The sequence below is a fragment of the Aulonocara sp. 'chitande type north' Nkhata Bay genome, linkage group LG19 (assembly GCF_057382095.1).
Source record: "Aulonocara sp. 'chitande type north' Nkhata Bay isolate Kocher_YH1m ecotype deep benthic linkage group LG19, A_spYH_male_GT1.1, whole genome shotgun sequence".
NCBI lineage: Eukaryota > Metazoa > Chordata > Actinopteri > Cichliformes > Cichlidae > Aulonocara > Aulonocara sp. 'chitande type north' Nkhata Bay.
Genome location: NC_141362.1, coordinates 2020604 through 2043167, shown reverse-complemented (window position 1 = coordinate 2043167; position 22564 = coordinate 2020604). Strand labels below are relative to the sequence as shown.

Here is a 22564-nt window from a genome sequence, read left to right as displayed (position 1 = left end):
GGATGTGCATCATTTTGCATCACCTTCAGAGAGGAGCCCTGTGCTTGTATGTGGTGTCTCAGTGTGCTTCTGCTGAGTTATGTGACATGCTTTGTATGTTGCTTTGTGCTACTTTGTAATGTAGCAGTACAGTTTTAAAGTTTTGAGGTGATGTGCATTTATGGGGCAGTAAAACAAGTAAAAATGGTGTTTCCGTTAATTCACTGATACAATAAAGTGCTGTCACGGGTGTCATTTTCCGTGTAATTGGTAATGTTATTTTGATTTAATTAACATGTCTGCACTAGTATTACCTTACTTATAATGATATGGACTCAACCAGTTAACCTAACATTAGACTGTGGGAGGAAACTCCAAAGGCTCCAGCTGATGTTGACCGTCCTGTGCTAACCACAATACTTCAGTGCCCCTTCACTCCTCTTCCTCTCAACCACCTCCACCCCCAGCATGGTGTGTGTGAAAACATTAGCAGGACTGTTTAATGCTTATGCTGCGATGTACAAAACTATTAGGAGGCGGTGCACAGGCGGACCCCCCACAAGGTTCAAAAAGCCTTAGGCTGGCCCCGATGTTTTAATGTGTTATTCTGATTGAAGTGTGGGATTACATGCCACTCGTAAGCAGCGTAATCCCAGCTAATCTGGGATTCCTTTTCACTCTGCACCTTGGAAACAACATCAGAGAGATAGGGCTACTAACATGGATATACAAAAGGCTGTGTTTTTGTAAGGTTAATTTGACAAAGGATGCATCTGCTGGTACTTTTTCACATTTTGCAGTCGCTTCTGTTAGCGGCCCATTCCTGTCCATCCTTATGTTCCTGCCATGATGGGAAAAGTGGAATAGCAGAACTCAGGTTAAGTGAGGCTCAGATTTCATTTCTGTGTTTCTGTGTATGTAATCTGTTTCTCAATGATCACTGCTCATTTTGTTAGTATGTGGCATCACATTGCAGTACTCTTGTGACAACCGAGTATCAGTAGTGCCAATAGTATAAGTGCTGAACAGCAGTGCTGTTTTATAACATTAGATACTGCCAGTGTTGGGAAGGTTACTTTTAAAATGTATTCCACCACAGATTACAGATTACATGCCCCAAAATGTATTTTGTAACGTATTCCGTAACGGGTACAGCAGTCCATTCTCCCTGCAGCACGGACTACACTGCTCATCAGGCTACATGCTTTAGGGCGATGCCTGTAACACTCTGCCTATTGCCTTCATATTAAATCATTTTGTGAATAATTTTTTAAAATATTTCTTTACGTCATTATGAAGGCTGCAAGTAGAGGTGACATGGGCTGCGAGATTGAAACACAGACATGAGAGCCTCTTAATGCGTGTTTTGTTTGGGTTTCCACCGGCATGGAAACCAAAAATATGGAGTTCATAGCCTTATGAAACAGGAAAAGACCGCCGTGTAATCCATTCATTTCAACAAAGTAACTGCATTTTAAATATCACCTTTTTAAACGGTAACTGTAACAGAATACAGTTACTCATATCTTGTATTTTAAATATGTAACGGCGGTACATGTATTCCATTACTCTCCAACACTGCTCATGCCTGATGTGAAAACAAAAACGCAGCACAAACAGAAAGAGAATCGTGACATCTAGAAAAGACTGAGAAGTTCACACCAGGGGACAAGGTGTTCATCAGAAACTACTCCTATGGTCCGAAGTGGATTCCAGCAGTCACTGTGAGATCATTGACTGGCCTTGATGATCTCTCCCTCGATGGTCTTACATCGTTGCAATCGAATCGGGTCAAACTGTGAAGCAACGTGTGGATCAGGCGAGAGCAAGAGTTGCAGACACTGTTCCTAGTGCACCGGACAGGGAGGTGGAGCCATTACATGACATGGAAGCCATTCCTGAGTGCTGCTTGCCATCAGGGGTGGGCACCACGCCACAACCATCATCGGAGCCCCAGGAGCTACCATATGCTCCGGAGACTCCGGCTCTTGTAGACTCCTCAGTGGCACCAGTGTTGCAACGTTCCCAGAGAGAGAGACGTCCACCAGAGACTCTAATGGACTTTGTTAGATAGAATGAGATCTTCCAGGAATAGAGCAAACAATGCAGTCTGATCTCACAGGAAGGACGTATCGTCCTAGTTAGCATTAAAAAAAGAAACATATGTACAGTTGTATGGTTACCATAGTTATGTGTTAATTCCTTGTTAAGCATTTTTCAGTATAAGCATTTGTTTGTAGACAAGTAGGAGTAGTTGACTTAAGGGCGGAGGAGATGTGATATTGTAACGAAGCATTTGCTTATATAAATATATGTATACGTGTATGGGTATGCATAACAGTTATTATTTCCAGGTACAGGCATTGTTAGTTCATGTTTATTGCTCTGGAAAAGCACACGGAGTGGGATGGGTGTGAGAAAGGGCATTTTGTGTTGTTATACCAGCAAGGCCAGGAGAGGTGGTATTGGTGCTGTGTTAAGTAAATGTCATGTAAGAAGACAGAAGAGCGTCATGTACATGATGAACATGGCGCCTGTGTTCGGCTTGGCCGCTGTTCGTGCTCCGTGTTTTTGTCGACTGCTTCAGTATATTGTTTTTTATCTTGTCATCTCATCTGTGATATATCATGAAGGTCTTGACTTTTAAAGCTTTGAATTGTGATGCCCCTGCTTACATTTCTGATCTTTTAGAACCCCACGCTCCCTCTCGCAGCCTGAGATCTTCTAATCAAAGGCTGTTGGTAGTCCCTCGAACATATTTTAAAACCAGAGGTGATAGATCTTTTAGAGCGGTGGCCCCCAGGTTGTGGGATGCTCTCCCATCATTACGTTGCCTTGATTGTATTTATTCTTTTAAAAAGCAGCTTAAGACTCATTTATTTAGATTGGCTTTTAATTAGATTTGTGCTGTGTGTTTTATTATTAATGTATTTTATGTATTTCTGTGAAGCACTTTGTGGTTTTTATCCTGTGAAAAGTGCTATATAAATAAATTGATTTGATTTGATGTAGGAAGTAGACGGACACTGTGATGTTGTGAACATGTGACTACAAAAGGTTCAGTAAACGAGAAGCAACTATGTTCCCCGTGTGTGGCTCAGTGATTCCATTTTTGTTTGGTGAAGATGCAACACCCACAGAAAGCCTTCTTCACCTGCACAAATAGATGTCATTGGTTAAGGCAGACCTTCCCAAAGTGTGGGGCCCGCCCCCTAGGGGGGTTGCAGAGCCACTGCAGGGGGGGCGCGGTATGAAAAGGGGAAAAAAAAATGCTTGGACACTGCTAGCATGGGGCACCTACAGAAACGCAAAGCAGGAGATGAAGCATCGCTGAATATGTTTCCAAACCAACTTCATTCTAAGCCAAAGACTTTTATTGCAGTTCAAGTTGTTCAAGTCCAATGAACAGCTTGAAATGGTACAAAGGTAAGTGGTGAACTGCCAGAGGTTAAAAAAAGCTAAGGTTACCCCAAACTGAAATATAACATACATTTCAGAATAATAAAAAAAGGTCTTTTTTAGGGAACACAACGTGATTTAACAGTTTAAAGCTGTTCTGCAGCAAAGGAGGCTGATCAGCCTTGGAAGCTGGTGCTACTAATTCCTACAGGTGTTCCAACCTTTCTGGATTACTTACAGCCCCGTCTGTCTGCATAAAGCAGTGTTGGACACACTGTGGTACCCTCGTCAGCATCAGCTGAACAGTACTGTGCTGCAGAAAGCAGTGTGTTGGTACAAACAGGGTGAGAAAAAGGCAATTAACAATGGAAGAGACGGACCATCATAACTCTTATAAATGTAGGTCTGTCCTACAGAGAGACTGCAAAGAAAGTCAAGGTGTCAGTGAGTCCAGTTTCCTTCTGCACTATGAAACAAACTGTGACAGGAAGAGTCTGACAGACCCAGAGACACGACTGAATCAGGTCATGTGATGGCGGCTCACAGGACAACAGCTTCAAGCAGCTTAACAGTGCTCGTAGTAAGAAAGTCTGTTTCAGCTGTGAAGAGAAGACTTCAAGCTGCAGGTTTGACAGGATGAGTTGCAGCGAGAAAGCCAGGCAAGACAAAGAGGCTTGTCTGTGCCATGAAACACCAACACTGGACTGCTGAAGACTGGAAGAAGGTATTATGGACCGATGGATCAAATGTGAAATCTTCAGTTCATCACACAGGATCTTTGTCGTCGAGTAGGTGAAAGGATGGTTCCACAGTGTGTGTCATCACCTGTCAAACATGGAGGAGGAAGTGTGATGATCTGGGGCTGATTTGGTGCTGCATGAAGTTGCTCAGTTGCTCAGGGGTTCATCCTAAAACAAGATAATCCTTTAGGACAGTTTGAACTGTTTTCCAAAAACTGGTGCACTTTGTTGTGATGATGTTGGAAGTTCCTTGTTTATCAGTTGATTCTTGAAACATAGCAAGCAGAAAAGGAGCCGTGATGAATGTTTTGTAAACTTCTCCTGTTACTCTGTCATTGCCTGGTGATTTGTTGTCTTAGGGTTTCTTATGGAATCGGTTATTTCAGGCAGGCCTTCGTGTTGCATGTTTCTTTAAATTCCTTGTGAGTTTACCTGTTATTATGTTGTAATTTCCCTAAGAAATGTTCTGCACTGGGTGTTTGTTACATCAAGAATACATCTTTTGATAAAACTGGGCAACATAGGAAGATAAGTAAGGGTTATCATTGAGAGTGTTAATATTTTCCTTTTAAAATAGCGACACCTGCTGATCATTTTGCACCAAAAGAACAACAAATATCATTTCCCCATCGATTTCTCCAAAATAAAGCATCTTCTGAACATGCACGGGTTTCCTGAATAATATTCAACAGTCAGCACTTTTTTATTGGCAATAAGAAACGGAGCCTTTCTTTTTAGCAGATTCCTGATACGTCTGGTATTAATTGAGAACACTGAAACTGACATAAAGATAATAAAACTTAATAAAACTGTAATGATTAACGGTAAGCAGATCGGTTCTTCACATAGCAGAAATCTCATGACGGCTGCATATTGTTATCGAAGTAACATTATCAATAATTGCTAATATGTAAAGAAAAACGAACCTTTGAGTTGGAAGCCTTGATAAATATGGAATATATCACAGAGCAGGATGTCACCAATGACAGTAACAAGCCTCATGTATACCAAATGGCGTAGGGAGGTTGTTGTTTTTAACTGATTTTGCTTATACTTAGTGGTATATTTTACATATTTGTTACGTGTAACCCATTTTATGGTATATTCTGAAAGTATTTCCTAAAAAGGAACACATGTTAAACAAATTAATTTGAAAAAGTTGCATTTAAAATAGTAAAATAAGTAAAATAAGTGCAGCAGATCAATTACTATATAATGAAATCAGTTATTATTCCAGTCAACTGTTTACGAATAGTGTTCTTTTATACTGATTGTCCTTGATTTATAGAATATACCATTAATATTTTAGGTCTTTAGTTCTTTGCCATCAGTAAAGGCTCTTGCTTCGTATGCCTTCTTGCTCATTTGCCCAGCTTTCTCCCCCCCTGGCCAAAGTCGACTCTGAGCCTCATTGTCACCTGTCAGCAATTCTTCTTCAGATATTCACTCTCTTGAACATCTGTGAACATCTGTGAAATCCCTTGCAGTTCTAGAGATGATCACACATTAACAATAGTTCTTTTTCCTAACTTGCCACATCTACTGCACCTGCCAGGCTGTTGTGTTAGCATCAGGAACAACTCTACTTCAGTCTGGCTTTTGGTGTTCTCAGTAGTGAATTGCAATACTCTGGAGTTCAGTTATCCTTTTCTTTATTTCATTACTTTAGTATTTCAAGCTTTCATTTTCTTTCTTCAGTTTCACTGTGTGACATAGTTGCTTGCATCCTGTGTGAGTCCCGCAGAGGTTTGAGTTCAACTGCAGTTTTATCTTGTGGGTTTAAGCTTAATGCTAGCTTGCTAAATTAGTCTGATTGCTAGAAGTCAAAGAATATCTGCTCAACTTTCTTAATTGCATGCATTGTGCTGTTTTATCAGAGAAGCCTGATCGCAAGAGCACAACAAGCACAGCTCGTGGTTTTGTGTGCTTGTGTTTTAAATCTTTGGCTTCAATACTTGTTTTTATATACTAGGACTATGACTTGCTATATTTAGCAGCAGTCGTAGGAAGTAATGAAGTACAAATACTTTAATACTTTATTTATATCACGTCAAATCACAATAACAATCACGCAAAGCACTTTATATTGTAGGGTAAAAGTCCTACAATAATAAAGACAAAACCCCAACAATTAGATTGAAAAATGAGGAAACTCTCCCTTTCAACAATAAGAAAGCTGTGGGAGAACCAGGCTCAGGGAGGGGCCATCTGCTATGACCTGTTGGGATGAGGGGAAGAAGACATACTGTGGAGAGCCAGAGATGAATAATAACTTATGATTAAATTCAAATTGGTGTATAAACACATAATGAGTGAAAAAAGTGAGTGAGGAAGAAACAGCGCATCATTGGAAGATGGCAGTAGCCTAGGGCTATTGCAGCATAACTAAAGGAGGATTCAGGGTCATCTGTTCTGGCTCTGACTATGTACAAAAAGGAACGTTTTAAGCCTAATCTGTCTGTCTCCTGAATTCAAGCTTTTAGAGATATAAATAGTCTGTTAGGAGATTTTTCCATTGCTTTATTGTTATAAAGTTTTTTTACTTACAGTTTACGAGGATGACCTTCTTGGTGATATTTAGAGGTGTAAATGGAACAAAAGTGTATTAACCTTGCAATTGCATAGTTAAGTCACCTAAGATACATGTGAGAGATGATCCATAATTTGAATTTAAAAGTGTCTAACTGGGGTGCAGTGCCAAATGGCATGCAAGTAAGTATCAGGGGTGTTTTGAGAGTAGAATGTAAATTTGTTTAATTCAGTAAATCGTACTTTGTGTAATCTGTCACCTGTGCAGTGTGCCATGAGTTGTAAGTTTGTGTTTTTGATGCAGTTGAAAGTGTTATTGCAGATTTGAGTCCAGAAGTCAGCATTGCTGTTGATTAAAAGGTCTTGTGACTGGGAGAGACGGAGAAAACAAAGACTTATTAGGAGCGGACCTAACTTTAAGTCTGTTACATTGTTACTAATTTCATAGCCACAGGGCTAAAAAGTTTAACTAGATCAGTGTTGCATCATTCTGTGATGGCTAGTGTGGTGTGGCAGGCAGAATAGGACCCAAATGCAAGACTCAAAAACAAAGGAATAAACCAAGGGAGGCAGCTTTATTGCTGAATCAAGATCTCCAAAAAAGAACTAAGAAAACTAGAAACTAGAAACACGGAACTCAAAACTAGGAAACTAAGCCAGAAGCAGAGAACTAGGACTTACCAGGAGCAAGAAGGGGACCACACAGCAATGTGAGGTATAATGACACGACAATGGACAGAGGAAAACCCAGGCCTTAAATACACCAGGGAATAATGAGAGAATGGGAAACAGGAGGGAAACACAGCTGGGACTAATCTGACATAATAAGATGGGGAGGAAGCAAAACTGAAAACACTGAAGACAGGACATGAGACTGTCAAAGTAAAACAGGAAACATAAGACAGGCACAAAGACACGGACTTCACAAGGAGACACGACTGACAGGGGAGACACAGGAGATGAATGAACACAGAGACAAGGGTGACTCGACATGAAGCGAGGAACACAGGAAAGGCACCGGGAAAACATGGAGATAGAGACTATACACTGAGGGAGAGAGAAGTACGATCACGAAGAACCTAAGACAAAAGATAATCAAAACCATGAATAACAATAATCAAAGAACAGTAAACCAAAAACACAAACACTGGGACACCGATCCAGTGCCGTGACAGAAAGCACTTAAATAGAAAAAGCATAGAAAAACGTGCTTGAATGAGGTGTGAATGGATGAATGAGTGCTATGAGTGCTTTGAGTAGAAAAGAGCTATATAAGAACCAGTCCATTACCTCTATTCCACCTCGCTCTCATTCACACTTGCACTTGACTTGCTTTTTGTCGTGCTTCTTCCTGTGCACACCTCCACCTCTCAAGCCTTAACTTGTTCCCTACTGTCACTACAGATCATAATGTTTTATCTGCCTGTTTGTATACGATTTATTCATTCAGACTTTACTCCTGTTTTTAACTCATCAGGTTGGTCCAGTGCAGTGACCCTGGAATCACAGCTGTTCCCATTAGTGTCCCAGCTGACACGGTCAAACTTCGTCTAGAAAAGACGCCGATCTCCAAGGTGTCCAGGGCAGCCTTCTACAACCTGTCAGAGCTGCGGTTCTTATGGCTAACTTATAACTCAATAACTCTGATCCACCCAAGCAGCTTTGTCAACCTGAAAGCCCTGCGAGAGCTCCGTCTTGATGGGAACCTCCTAACATCCTTTCCCTGGGAGGGACTCAGAGACATGCCCCGTCTCCAGACTCTGGGTCTACATAACAATCGTTTGTCCAGTCTTCCAGCCCATGCTGCTCTCTTCCTTCCTAACATCACATATCTGGATCTGTCCAGCAACAGGTTGGTCCAATTTCACAAAATCTTCAACAGATTTGCTCAAGTTTTCAGTTCTCTTTTCCTTTTCTATCAATAGGTTGACTATATTACCAGCTGAGCTGCTGGATCTTTGGTTTCCTCTTCCAGGACAAAGTGAAGGGCAAGTGGAAAGAAGAATTTTGGGTACAGTATGTTTTGGAGCAATAGTAAGACATAATCTTTTATTGTACAGTTGATATCTATTAGTTGTGGTCATCATTAAGTCAAAAAAGTGAGTGAAATGCACATTAAGGGATAGTTTTACTAACGCGTGGTGCCAGTGAAAGGATAGACTGCCCACAACAAATGTACTTTTACTTCAATTATATTTTTCTGCAACATAGTGCCTTAAAAATTCAAAGAAATTCTGGATGGCCATAAAGTTTTTATTATCTTGTCATAATCTAGTTAATTTTCCATCTAGTATATTTCTTTAATAATTTTTTTTCTGTTTTTTTTATTTTATTTAATTCTGACAATTCGACTGAAAGAAGCAGTAGCAGTACCCAGGTTTTTAATTTGACTCCCTTTACAACAACAGAGGTTATGAGGGCTAAAAGAACTTAATCCTTGAAAACCAGCTCTCCTAAAACTAGCAGCTGAAACTATAATTGGACCACTGTGTCACATTTTCAACCTACTTGGTTACAAATAAAGTTCTTTCGGATTGCAAATCTGCCATTGTTGCTCCTCTATTAAAAGAAAAGTGAACCTAGTATTTTAAATAATTATAGATGGATCTCTAAACTCTCAGTTCTGGTAAAGTGCTTGAATCTCGGGTCAGTAATAAGGTTAAAGATTTTCTGGCCATTAACGCCATCTTGTCTCCTTTTAGTCAGGTTTCCATAAAAAATCACAGTACTGCTGCTGTTGCTGTACTGCTACTGCGCAAGGTCATAAATGATATAACCGAAACTCTTGATAAGAAGCAGTGTTGTTTATTTGATACTGGCTTATCAACCATTGTTTTTTCTCAACCAGCACTTGAGTGGTTTGCAAATGATCTCACAGGCAGTTGTACAGATAGAGGAGTCATTCAAGTATTGTAAGTAAAAAAGAGCGTCCCATTATTATTCAATATTTATAAAACTACTCTTGGAAACATCTTGTTGAAAACATGAAAGTTAAAATCACAGATCTATGGATCTTCTGCAATTTGTAGTCCACAGAACACCGACTGAATTGGGAAGCATGCAGATTTCTGGCAATAAATGCTTGGAATAAATTACAGTCAGAACAACATCAAACTTACTCTTGTAACATACTACATGTGGTAGTACAACCTGTTCTTAAAAAAAGTAGCCTTGACCAAAATGACCCTGCAAACTATAGGCCGATTTCCAAACTTCCTTTTTTGGCTAAAATTCTAGAGAAAATTGTGCTTTTGCAACTACAGGCCTATCTAGATGTGAATAGCATCACTGATAAATTCCAGTCTGGGTTCAAACACGTCATAGTATGGAAACGGAATTGTTGAGAGTCTTCAATGACCTTTTAATTGCTGATTCAGGGCGCTCAGCGGTTTTAGTTTTATTTGATTTGTCCTCAGCGTTTGATTTAGTGGACCACAATATCCTTTTAACGAGGCTAGAGCACATGGTAGGCATTAAGGGTAGTGCTCTTAGTTGGTTACCTTTCTGAAGTTGGACGTACCTTTCTGAAAGGTCCGTCGCTGCTACGATGGGAAGTTACTCTTCCTCTGTTGCCCCCTTTTCCTGTGGTGTGCCCCAAGGGTCTGTGTTGGGCCCTATGTTGTTTTCTTTGTATTTGTTACCTCTAGGTCGCATCCAGTGTTGGGGAGTAACGGAATACATGTACCGCCGTTACGTATTTAAAATACAAAATATGAGTAACTGTATTCCGTTACAGTTACCGTTTAAAAAGGTGGTATTCAGAATACAGTTACTTTGTTGAAATAAATGGATTACACTGCGGTACTTTCCTGTTTCATTTTGTCGCGGGTCAGGACTGTTTGGGTTTTGTTTGACAGCTACGTGCTGTTGTTCCAGGCGGCAGCGTTACGGTTGCCATGGTTACAGGGCGACGCTCCCTCTCTCTCTCTGCGACTGTGTGTTTCCTGGGTGAGAGAGCGCCTTTTCGTTGTTGTTGTTGTTGTTGTGCTAAGCTAACAGGCAGAATGCTACAAGCATAGCTCTAAAGAATGTAGCATCATGGGCAGTGTAGTCCGTGTTGCAGGGAGAATGCACTGCCATACACGTTATGTGTCTGTGAGCGCGAGGAGGGAGAAAAAGGGGAGTGGAAAGGTACGAGCTGTCATCGAGGAGAAACGGGAGCTGGAAGCATGTAAATATAATAATAACCACTGCAGCCAAGAAGAGAGCCTGACGAGCCCAGTTGTAAGTAAGATGTTAAGACTCGACTGTACACTGTATTCCTGTTTTCCTCCGAAAACAATAAGTTCTGTTAGAGCAGCCTTTCAACGCCTCTCTCTGTCTCTCGCCAGAAAAGTTGACCCAGACAACAAAGTAAAGCTATTTTTCGGCTACGAGCCGACAGGGACCCCGCCGTATTAGTCAGAGGTCCCTTTACTACAGTTCGGAGTCGCGGACCTTCAGTAATAGTAATAAATCACACAGCAATAGTACATTCATGTTGTTGTAAAAAGCATGATAATATATTAAGTAATCTAAAGTATTCAGAATACGTTACTGTCATTGAGTAACGTAACGGAATACGTTACAGAATACATTTTGGGGCATGTATTCTGTATTCTGTAATGGAATACATTTTAAAAGTAACCTTCCCAACACTGGTCGCATCTTTGAAAAATATCAAATTTCCTTTCACTGTTACGCAGATGATATTCATATTTACTTTCATCTGACTGAGGATGTCTTACCGTCACTACACTGATTTTTGATTGTAAGAGAGAAGTTAAGGATTGCTTATTGAGTAACGCACTCATTTCAAATGAAAAGAAAATGGAAATTGTTTTTTTCGACAGCCATATTCCTAGGGGCCAACTAACAGGCTCACTTGGGCTGTTTGCTACCTTTCTTTCTGACACTGCAAGCGACCTGGGTGTTCTCTTAGACAGTTCTTTTAAACTCGATAAACAAGTCTCCGCTGTAGTTAAATCTGGCTTTTACCAATTACACCAAATTGCCAAGGCCAAGCCTTACATGCCCTGTAAGGATCTTGAGAAACGTATCTATGCCTTTATTACCTCTAGATTAAACTACTGTAACTCTCTCTATTTTGGCCTCCAATCTACCCTTCTCCGCAGGCTGCAGCTTGTTCAAAATGCGGCGGCACGCCTCTTAACTGGAACTGGCAGGTTTGACTGGCAGGTTTGATTGATCACCACTATCCTCGCTGACCTGCATTGGCTTCCCATCAAATACCGTATTGATTTTAAAATACTATTACTTACCTTTAAAATTATAAATAACATTGCTCCCAGCTATCTTGTTGAACTTCTCAGCTTGTACACTCCTAGTAGAGCATTGAGATCAACGGGCCAATTGCCCTTAGTACAACCTAGGGCACGGTTGAAGACCAGGTTTCCCTTGATCTCAGTAGGACTAACCTGGTTAAATGAAGGTTAAATAAACAATAACAAATGACATTAAATGTGAATAAGTTAAACTGTCTTGGATACCCAGGTCTCCATGACAATCCCTGGTTGTGTGACTGCCAGATCTCCATGCTGATGTCTTTGTCCATGACCCTGGGGAGTACTGTAGTTCTTATGGACCAGTTGCTGATGTGCAGTAAGTCTCTGAGTCAGTCAGAGTTGCTGCAGACCCAAGCTGAGCTGTCCCGCTGTATGAGGCCTTCAGTCCAGCCTGCGGCCACCAGGGTAATTTCCCCAATGGGCAGCAATGTAATCCTACGTTGTGACGCCACTGGCTACCCAACGCCAACACTGACTTGGATTAAAACTTCAACCTACACAAGTAAGCTGGCTCGGGTGTCAAGTAATGTCACTAACATTTGAGAATTAGTTGAGTCATGCTGTGATTTGTTTTTCTGTACAGATTGTTGCCAACAAGACAACCTTGACAACTCTGAACAGCTGCCTAGGATTTTGGAGAGTTGTAAGTGCAGGTGCTTTGTCGCTTCTAATAAACATTTTTATTTCATACAGTGATTCAGATTGTCTTACTACTTAAAGTACTGTATCTGTATTTGCGTCCATAACGGAGAAGGTATTTAAAGTATTTAGAACTGAAGTGCAGTGAACACTTCAGTTTCTGTAGGTAGGCTGTTTCATTGTTCTGACCAGTTTTTAAGATAAGATAAGATAAGATAAGATAACCTTTATTAGTCCCACACGTGGGAAATTTGTTTTGTCACAGCAGGAAGTGGACAGTGCAAAAGTTATGAGGCAAAAATTAGAATACAATAAGAATAAATACAGTACACAACTGTACAGAATAGAATAAAATAAAATACTATATACAGTAGAATAAAATAAAATAAATATACAATAAGATAAAAATTGAATACAAATACAAATACTATATACAACTGAGTAAAAATACAACGATGACAGAAAGGATTATTGCACTTAGTGTTATTGCATATGTATGGATGTGTGTGCTTGATCAGTTAAAGTCTTTATTATGGAGTCTGACAGCAGTGGGGAGGAAAGACCCTTATCCCTTGGTTCCCTAACTCCATGGTTGCAATAGTTTTGAACAACTGACAGTTAATACCGGAGTCAGAGGACATTAATGCATGTGAGACTCAGCACTGCGATGCACTAAATTTAAAGATTGGGAATTTTAAGTGGATCATTACTGATAAATTTAAAATGTCAATATTATGGCCTTTATTACTTTTTTATTTATTCACTGCAGAAAGTAATCTTGTACACTACTTTACTACAGCACTGGAAATATTATGATTACTACCACTAATAATTAATATCAAAAGTAATAGTAGAAGTAGCAATGGAGTTTACTCTGCAGCATCACCTGATATGCAGATCAGTTAACTCATAAAAGCCAAAGTCCCTGTTTTAATAGGAAGACGTGCACAATGTACATTATTATCATAAAGCTGAGAGCAGAGCTGTCATAGTCTGACTCAGAGTTTCTGTGTTTGGACTTTTTAAATTCATATTTGTCAAATATTTGAACCTACGTAGTTTTTGGCTCTCCTCATAGTTGTAATGAGTAGTAGATATCATGATGAATTTAGTCAAAAAACATGTTACAAGATGTTACTAGCCTGTTAGCCTGACCCCAGATGAAAGCCATGAAAGCACTCCCTGTCTCATAACATAGACATCCAAAAACTCACTGACACTGACAAACAGATAAAGTTTTTGAAATACTTTAAACACTGTGACGTCGGACCCCAACACTTGCACACACACACCGTGGGTGTGGTGACCAGAGATGGGCAGTAACGCGTTACAGTAACGCGTTACTGTAATCCGATTACTTTTTCAAGTAACAAGTAAAGTAAGGGATTACTATTGCAAAATCGGTAATTAGATTACCGTTACTTTCCCGTAGGAACGCTGCGTTACTGCGTTACTAAAACCGTGATTTCTTTGCGAGAATGTCTCACGACAGTGACGTAAGCGAGTGCGCCGTTCGTGACAACAGCTGTGTGCAGATCAACAGTGGATCATATATCGAGTGCAGAGAGAGTATGAGCGTGCAGCGTTTAAAGCGTGGAAGTACTGACCTTACTTTGAGTTTGATTCCATAAAAAGTGACAAAAACATTAGTGTCCGCTGTGCGTGGGAAGAAAACTTCTTTTTACAGCGAAAAAAACCCCTAAACTTCCAAACAAGCACCGAGTAGCTACGACGTAATGGGAAACTCACAGAGAAACTCGCGGATTCTTCCACTGACCGCGGCACACCTGCACCAGGGTAACCCTCCGCCTGCCCCACTCCTGCTTTACAGGTGAAAATAGAGCAACAGGACCGCTGAGTCTGTGACTTTATTTATTTTCTGCTGTGTTTTACTTGCATCTATTTGAAAGACTGAGTGTAAACACAAAAAATATTTTATTTTATGTGCTGGAATGTGCAGAAAATAGGTTTACATGTTAAACTAATTTCTTCCAGTCAGAGAATGTTGCAGATAATTAAATGTTTGCTTGATGCATAAAGTTAAAAGATTAAAACTAATAAAACAAGTTTTAAAAAGAGACTTTTCCATTTGATTACATTTTGTATGATGGATTATGTAGAAAAAGTAGACTTGGGCTGAAAGATCTATCGCTCTATCACCTATTCAGGTTGTAAATCGTGTTTTTAAAAAGTAACTAAGTAATTAATTACTTTTGAAAATAAGTAATCAGTAAAGTAACAGGATTACTTTTTTGGGGGAAGTAATCAGTAATTAGTTACTGATTAGTTTTTTCAAGTAACTTGACCAACACTGATTATGTCTGGACATGTAAGTGTTGTTTTTTTCTTTGTTTGTTAGCTTAGTGCATCAGTCTACATCCTTTGAAAAAGCAAATGAAAAAGCTAAAAAAGTCCAAACACAGATTATCAGTCTTTGGTCTCAGGTGCGCTGTGTTTAGTTTTGCTTCTCTCGTCTTGCTTTCCTGATGAGTTTCAGCTGTGTTTCCAGATGTTTCCTCTCTGCCCCAATCACCTTTCCGACTGGCCCGAGGGTGTGCCTCAAAGTCTCCTCTGTCTCCCGACTCCTATTTCTAACCTCTTTTTCTTGACTTCAATAAAAACATCACTGAGGTCAAGGAAATGCGGGTAGGAGAATTGGACTGGAGCATGGATCAGCCTGACACTAGTATCTCCTTAGTGTGAAAAGTACTGTTTAATTTAATCTGTGGACTCCCAGGGCCAGATGTTCAGGCCGTGTTTCTTGAACATCACAAGAACTAGAGGAAGGACAACTTACTCTGTCTGCATGGGGTTGTTATATAGTTTCTCCCCTTCTCCCTCCTCCCTCTCTTTCTCCCTCCAGTCATTGTTGATATGCAGTCAACCAATGTCCAGCCTCTCTCTCTCTCTGAGTTTTCACCTACTTTAACTAAGGAGGAGGTTACTTCATTAAAATCACATCATTTCATTTTCTCCTTTTCTATGTTGTACTTTCACACGATTTATCAGTAACTCCATCACATATGAATATAGTTTTCATGTTTCATGCAGTTTATGCTATTTTACCTCAGCAGGATTTATCATAAGTTCAGTCACATGACTACCATAACTCTTTGACAGCTAACGACTTCAACGAATGTTGGAGGCAGAAGTAAGTTCAGGGCTTTTTACTTCGTTGTTAGTCCAATGGTTGACATCTTTTCCCCCATAAAACTAAAAACAGACATAAAGTAAATATTACAAAATGTCTTTTCCTTAACTTATACGTCTAGGTTATAAACTATAAAATAAACAATAAAATACTATACGACAGCATAACAAGCAAGCTACAAACAAAATAACTGTACCATAGTAACAACAGTGGTTCAGTAGTGATCACAATACAACTTAGTGAGTTTGGCTCCTTTGATGAGAAACATAGCGGATGGAACAAACTTGTTTCTAAACAAATCTCTGTGACAGAGATGTGACAAATTGACTCAGGATAATTAATATTATATAGAAACACAATGAAATGTACAATGAGTACAGTTATGCATTACCAATAGTAGTGATTGAAATAATCTCCCGTTCGAGATGATCTTCATGTTGTGTAAGAACATGGATGGATGATTATTTGGTGGCGATGGGTTTCTGCTACAGCAAAGCATTTTTAATAATATGAAAAATTCCTATTTTCTAAAGCTAAAGTTGGATCAGATTCACAGGATCGGGCTCTGTTGTAACCCTCGGAGGCACTTGCAAGAGAATATTCACTAGAAATGAGCTGAGCTATGTGGCTATTGTGAGCCGGATTGACTGCATCAGAAGTACAGGAGACTTTGGCCACACAGACATAATATTTTCTTACTCACCACTCATCCATCACAGAAGCACAAGTGCAAGCACCCAGAACAGGACTTCCATTGAGAGAGCTACAGATGGAATGCACAATGAAAACAGCCCAGAGGTGCATGAGAAAATAATTTTGAACATGAGATGGGCCAAATTTTAATCAAGTGAAACTTTTGATTTTATAAGCTCATTCCTAAAGTTTTTAACTACATCTTGTTTTAATGTGTAACTCCAAAGTTTCTTTGGGTCTCTGGTTTGTTAGGGACTCAGGAGTACCCAGGCCTGTAAGACTTCCTTTGTAAGGTACTCTTTTAAGTTAAAAGCAAAAAGCTAAATGTAGGGTGCCGAGAGCTAAGATTGTACAACTCTCTCTGTTCCAGTTATGCAGGAATCTCCGCGGGTGGGGGTCCGCTGGTCGATTATCAGCCTGAACGGGTTATCATACAAGGATGCTGGTGAATATCGCTGCCAAGCCCGGAACATGGCAGGAATTTCTGAAGCCCTGATTAAACTGAAAGTCATGGGAATCACAAAACTACCCCATCTTCCAAAGAAGTCCAGAAAGATTTCCTCCAAATCCCCATCAAAGTACAGGAAACCATACCAGATCTCAGCTATCACCAACGTCCCCTCAGTGAAGGATAATCAGATACTATCAAGTATCACACCATTTTCCAGTAACCAGGCCAAGAAACCTCAAAGCCTCGTGACTTTTTTGGAGCACGTCAGAAAATACTAAATGAAATCAGCAGATGCAAAGAGACAGGAACATGATATAGATCTAGTCTGTGGCTACCTGACCATTGTAATTTGATTTACTGTTGCTGAAGTTTCTCAGTGTTTGTTACAGAGCGGAGGTCATGGCGGTGGGAAAATAAAGGAAATAAACGTTACTGTTTGTTAAAGCTCTAGTGTTGCAGCAGTTAATGTGAATTACTCGCTAAATAAAAACATAAGACAAAAATGTGCGTGTTGTTTCTGTGATGCAGTCTGCATGTTTGTGAAAAAAAGTTTTATTCAGTTCAAATTTCAAAATGTGCCTGTTTGTGTTCTTGGCAATAAATCTTATACAGGTGAAAAGCCCGTTTATTCCCTTTAAATGGTGCCACATTTATAAGGAAAATGCATTTGTGAGTTGAGCAGCAGAGTTAAGTTTGTGGGATGCACCCATCAAAAACTTCACAAAGCTTCCCTGCAGTGTCAAACACCTTATTCTGCTATTGACTCTTGTTTTGAGCTTTTGGTACCCCAGGTGCTGACAACCAGGTGCCTGATTTGTACCAGATTAGCAGCATATGTGAGCATGGACCCTGCTGCAGTGGTCAGTTTTGTCTTCTCCAAGCAAGACATCTTTGACTGAAAACGCTAGGGCCCATGTCATGGGGCGAATTCAACCTGGCATGCTTCAAAACCAAGATGCAGCATGATGGGGCATGCCAGAGAAGGGCTGGAAAGTGGGCTCCCACCATGTTTTCTTTACCCTGTCAGCACTTAGGAACCATAGGCAGTCTTCTACAGAGTCGCAGTCAAAGTTTGCAGGACAATATGGCCAATGGGTCTCTACCCAGAGAACTTGGAGAAGACTGCATACAGCCAATCTCCGGTCTCATAGGGCTGCCAGGAGGCCCTGACTGCTCTTCACAGTCAGGCCTGTTTGTGCTGGTGTCGGCAACAAATGCATTAGAACCTGAACATGTGGAAGAAGACAGAGAGAACTCTATGTTGACTTCTAGCGTCAAAAACCTTGAGACAGGCTTTTGTGTTTTTTACCAAAGTATCTCTATGTTTTGCTGTAAAATGCAGCACAGGTTTCCTTTGAACACGAGTCAGGCGACAGACTTGTAGCCATCAGTTTAGCTGTTCTCATCATCAGAAACCATGTTGTCATTTTGGCAGTATGCTTATTATTGTATTGATGACTGGCAATCATGGCGTCAGCCTGTACCTGTACAGTGCATCAACAGCCACCCACTGAAGCATTTTAATCTAATCTCTCTCAGCCTTCTTCACTCATGCAGCTCCATATCACACCTTTTACTTCACTGTCTGCACTATAAGCTCATTGTGATAATCCTGGTGAGGGTCATGGTAAAACATGCTGTACCTGAGCCCAACAGATTTATGTCTGTGAAAAATAAGACACACAAAAGGTTCATGGCGTCTCATAAACGTCTTTAGACGGTGATTAAAATTTTGAGTGACAGTGATTGTTGTCTCTTATGCAGATCCTATGCACAGTTCAAGGATAAGGGAGCCATTACATTTACGACTGTCTTATCTGTATGATATAACAGGGCCAATAAATCCACAAAATGCTCACTGTCACATGAGCTGTTTGTTAAACGTTTTTTTACACTTTAACTACAGTAGAAACAAAACTTACTACATAACGTCCTGGTGTCAACACCTTCTATAAAACACTTACATAAATATAATAAGTACATGCTTTCACAAAGATCACAAGTGCTCACTGAAGTCACCTATGGGAGGTTTTGGAAGGTCATGAAATACATAATCAAAAGACCAGAGAAAGTAGAGACTTTCTTTACTTAAGTAGAAACACAGGTTAAAAACTCGTCCAGTAAAAGTTGCAGTAATGAAGCAACTTTTTTTTACTGCCCATTATAAAACTACACGGTACTTTCATGCAACATTTGAATAAGATAAAGTTTAGCAGGATGTTTCACAATATGAAATCCAATAATGACATCGCATGTAAGCTTTAAATTAGCGGTTTATCAAACATCACTTTAAATCTAACCGCTCTTCTTCCTCTCCGGTCCTGTCCTTATCTTTCTCCTGATCTCTGAGTGAAGTTAACTCTCTTAAAGTGATAGAAACACTAAATAGAAAACTCAGTTCATACTCCCTCCTCTTCTATAGAGGTAGCTATAGAAGACGGACACCTGCTCTCCTTCCGACCCACTTCAACCCCTGAGTATAAACACTATGGATGATACTGTTGAACCTAAAATAACTAGCCTGCTTTCAACATGTAAGAAGCAGAAAGTACGGATATTTGTGTAAAGATGGAGGGAGTAAAAGTAAAGTTGCTAGAAAAATAAATACTCAAGTAAAGCACAGATACCTGAAATTTCTACTTAAGTACAGCAAATACAGCAAGTATTTGTAAGTTTTTACTTTCCAAAAGACACATTGGTTGAGGCTATTCAGCCTACCAGATTTGTGTGTGTGTGTGTGTGTGAATGGACAACTGCCCACTTCAAAATGTCTATCTACTACCACTATAAACTATAGTACTATATACTACAAACTATAACAAACAAACGTAACACTTACTGTAGTTCCAGTGCACACTTTGTACTGGGTATTTCTCTGGGTGTGTTCCTAATATTAGGAATTTGTGCATGAACACCCTTACATATCCTAGACTTAGCTGTAGTTGATTTCAATGAAAATTCTACACCGTGATTAGTTTTCCAGTCAAAACATCATCTGTGTGGACAGAAATGATAGAAATTGATATTTCAGTAATGTCTTTTCCAGAGTTCACAGAACTGAGCAGGGGAAGAATATTTGTGGAAATTCTACCGTGGCTCAGTTCAATAAAACCATTGTTTTGGCTTCACATACGTCTCTGTTGCAATCACTGTTTTGACCAAAGACCACATGCTGACTCATGTCCAGCTCATAGAGTGTTTCTGCAGTGTGTGCACTGTAAGAAGACAGACTGTGCTGCGCTGAAGCCGCTTTGAAATTTGACTCTGATGCTTCAAATTCAAACCAGACAACACTTTGACATGCACAGTGGTTCACATGTTAGATGTAGGCGTCATGTGTATTGTTTAGTTTCACGTGAGAACAACACGTTCAGTTTTGCAGCTTAGCATAGTTGATAAAAAAAGAACTTTAGCTGCTGATTTACAGGAAGATTGTAGATGTTTAACAGGAGGTGTGCTGAAAGCTCAAAGGACAGATTAAATCCTTCCGATTTCTGGCCGTCTGAAAGATTGATACTCTTCACTTCTCATTTTTCTCTCCACCCCTCAGCACCACAGAGGCAAGCCTTGATTCAGTTCACACAGCTAATTCAGCAGCCAAAGCCTGCAGCTCTGACCTCTGGTCAGCTAAACACTTTACCTTTAGAAAGCTGTGTTTTGTTTTTTGGGGGTTTTTTTGTCAGGTGGACTTTTCATTTTGGGAGTTACCATGGTTGACAGCTTGAACATGGAGAAGCCAGAGAAGCGTTACTTTATTCGACGCAAGCATGCAGTCATCATCTGCATAACAGTGGTGTTGTGCTGTTTGGCAGTGGGCCTCGGGGTGGGTCTCTCTCGATCAAACAACACCACTCCTGCTGCCACCACCACACCAGCCCCCACAGCGGGGCCTACCCAGCCCCCTTCACCTGGCAGAGGGCCCTGCCTGCCTTCCACTGACTCCAGTGGGGACTGGAGGAATTTCCGCTTACCTGACTATGTGAATCCCGTCCACTACAATCTGCACCTGGAGCCGAACTTAGAGGATGACACCTACACAGGCACTGTTGATATCCAGCTTGAAGTAACCAAGCCCACCCGTCATCTCTGGCTCCACATCAGGGAGACATTTGTCAGTACCTTGCCAAGGTTGAAGGTGCTGAGTAGCCAAGGAGGACAGAGGGACGTGGCAGTGAAAAGCTGCTTTGAATACAAAGCTCAGCAGTATGTGGTGGTGGAGGCCACAGAGGAGCTGCCTGTCCTGGACACAGGGGAGGTATACACCCTCAGTCTAGACTTCCAGGGTTGGCTCAATGGCTCTTTGGTGGGATTCTACAGAGTTACCTACATGGAGAATGGAATCACCAAGTAAGTCATGTGATTCAGTTCTGTCACAAACATACACAAACATCTTTATTAATCAAGAATTAGAAAAGAACAGAGCAAGAAGGCATAAGACATATGAAATAGTTGCATCTTTCAAGAAAATTCAGAGTCGCCTTACAGTCTTTTCTGGAGGTATTAATAGGTGTTAAATAACTGTGGACATTCTATGCAATAGTTCATAAGTTGCAAATGTTGAAATGTTGGAATAAAACAAGTAATATTTTGTGTAAAACTTGTCTTCTGAGAAGCAACCAAGAGCAGGTTTATGATGGTTGTAAAAATTGGTGTTATCTGGTTTTATCTTGGATAAAAACCAGAGTCGTTGGTTGTGGCTCAGGAGGAACAGCAAGTCTTCTACTAACTGTTTCTTTCCTGGATCCTTAAGCAACACAGATATCGTCCACATGACTGCGGCTGTGGTCAGTGGATGTGGATAATTAATGGATCCTGCCCTCTGCATCACTCATTGGACATGGAGCTGAAAACTTTCTCTGACATCTGTTTCAGATTTGCTATCACAAGAACAGATACAGAATATCTTTACCACTGTATACCAAAACATCATTTTAGACTTAGTCTAGTCATCCTATCATATTTCACTTTACATACATATTTACTGATGACTTTACTTGTATTTCTTATGTAGCTGAGCTCCTTCTTTGATGGAATTTCTACACTAAAGAGGTCCAGGTCATTTTGTTCTATGACATATTTTATTGAGGTAGATTGTAGACTGTAACGTGGCTTAAATATTTTAAAAAAAGGTAAAAACTATCAATAGAAGACTTTTTACAATTCACCAGCTATTTGGTCTTTACTTCTTCAGAGTCACTACATTATGTGGGATTTAAACAGATGTACGTTTTGGTTATGCGTCCTACTTTAAATGGAAAACCCCTGTAGTCTCCTAGTACTGCTGGGATTGGCATCTGGTACTTTTGTTTTCATTAGCTTGTATAGAACTAACTGAACAAAATAACTGAAAGATGTTATTAATCAAATATGACTGTTCTAAACTTAACTCTTTAGTTTAAATTGTCACATATTATTAGTTTTCAAAGTAAAATTTGCTGAAAAAGATTGTAGAACATTTGGTTTCAAACAATCTCCAATAATAAAGTTACATTTTCCAATAATCTGTCCTCGATTTGAACACCAGAAAGATTGCAGCTACGGATCACGAGCCAACGGATGCCCGCAAGTCTTTTCCCTGTTTTGATGAACCTAACAAGAAAGCCACCTACACCATCTCAATAACTCATGATGTTAATTACAACGTGCTGTCCAACATGCCAGTAGAGGTAAGTCAGCATGTGTGTTTACCATCACAATA

At 40.1% G+C, this 22564-nt stretch overlaps 2 protein-coding genes across 2 annotated transcripts in view; both read left to right on the top strand.

Annotated features, from left to right (window-relative positions):
* The first annotated feature begins 657 nt into the window (after positions 1-657).
* Positions 658-17363, top strand: lrit3b (leucine-rich repeat, immunoglobulin-like and transmembrane domains 3b). The gene is made up of 6 exons (XM_086273886.1): positions 658-856; positions 8125-8499; positions 8573-8658; positions 12141-12434; positions 12516-12575; positions 16786-17363. The coding sequence occupies exons 1-6, from the start codon at positions 747-749 to the stop codon at positions 17142-17144; spliced, it is 1284 nt and encodes a 427-aa protein (XP_086130012.1). The 5' UTR covers positions 658-746; the 3' UTR covers positions 17145-17363.
* A 241-nt stretch (positions 17364-17604) lies between these two features.
* enpep (glutamyl aminopeptidase) overlaps positions 17605-22564 on the top strand; it is a 37071-nt gene continuing 32111 nt past the window's right edge. The window contains exons 1-2 of the mRNA XM_086273885.1: positions 17605-21213; positions 22391-22532. Of these exons, the coding sequence (XP_086130011.1) occupies positions 20576-21213; positions 22391-22532 (780 nt within the window). The 5' untranslated portion in view covers positions 17605-20575. The remainder of the gene's footprint in view (positions 21214-22390; positions 22533-22564) is intronic.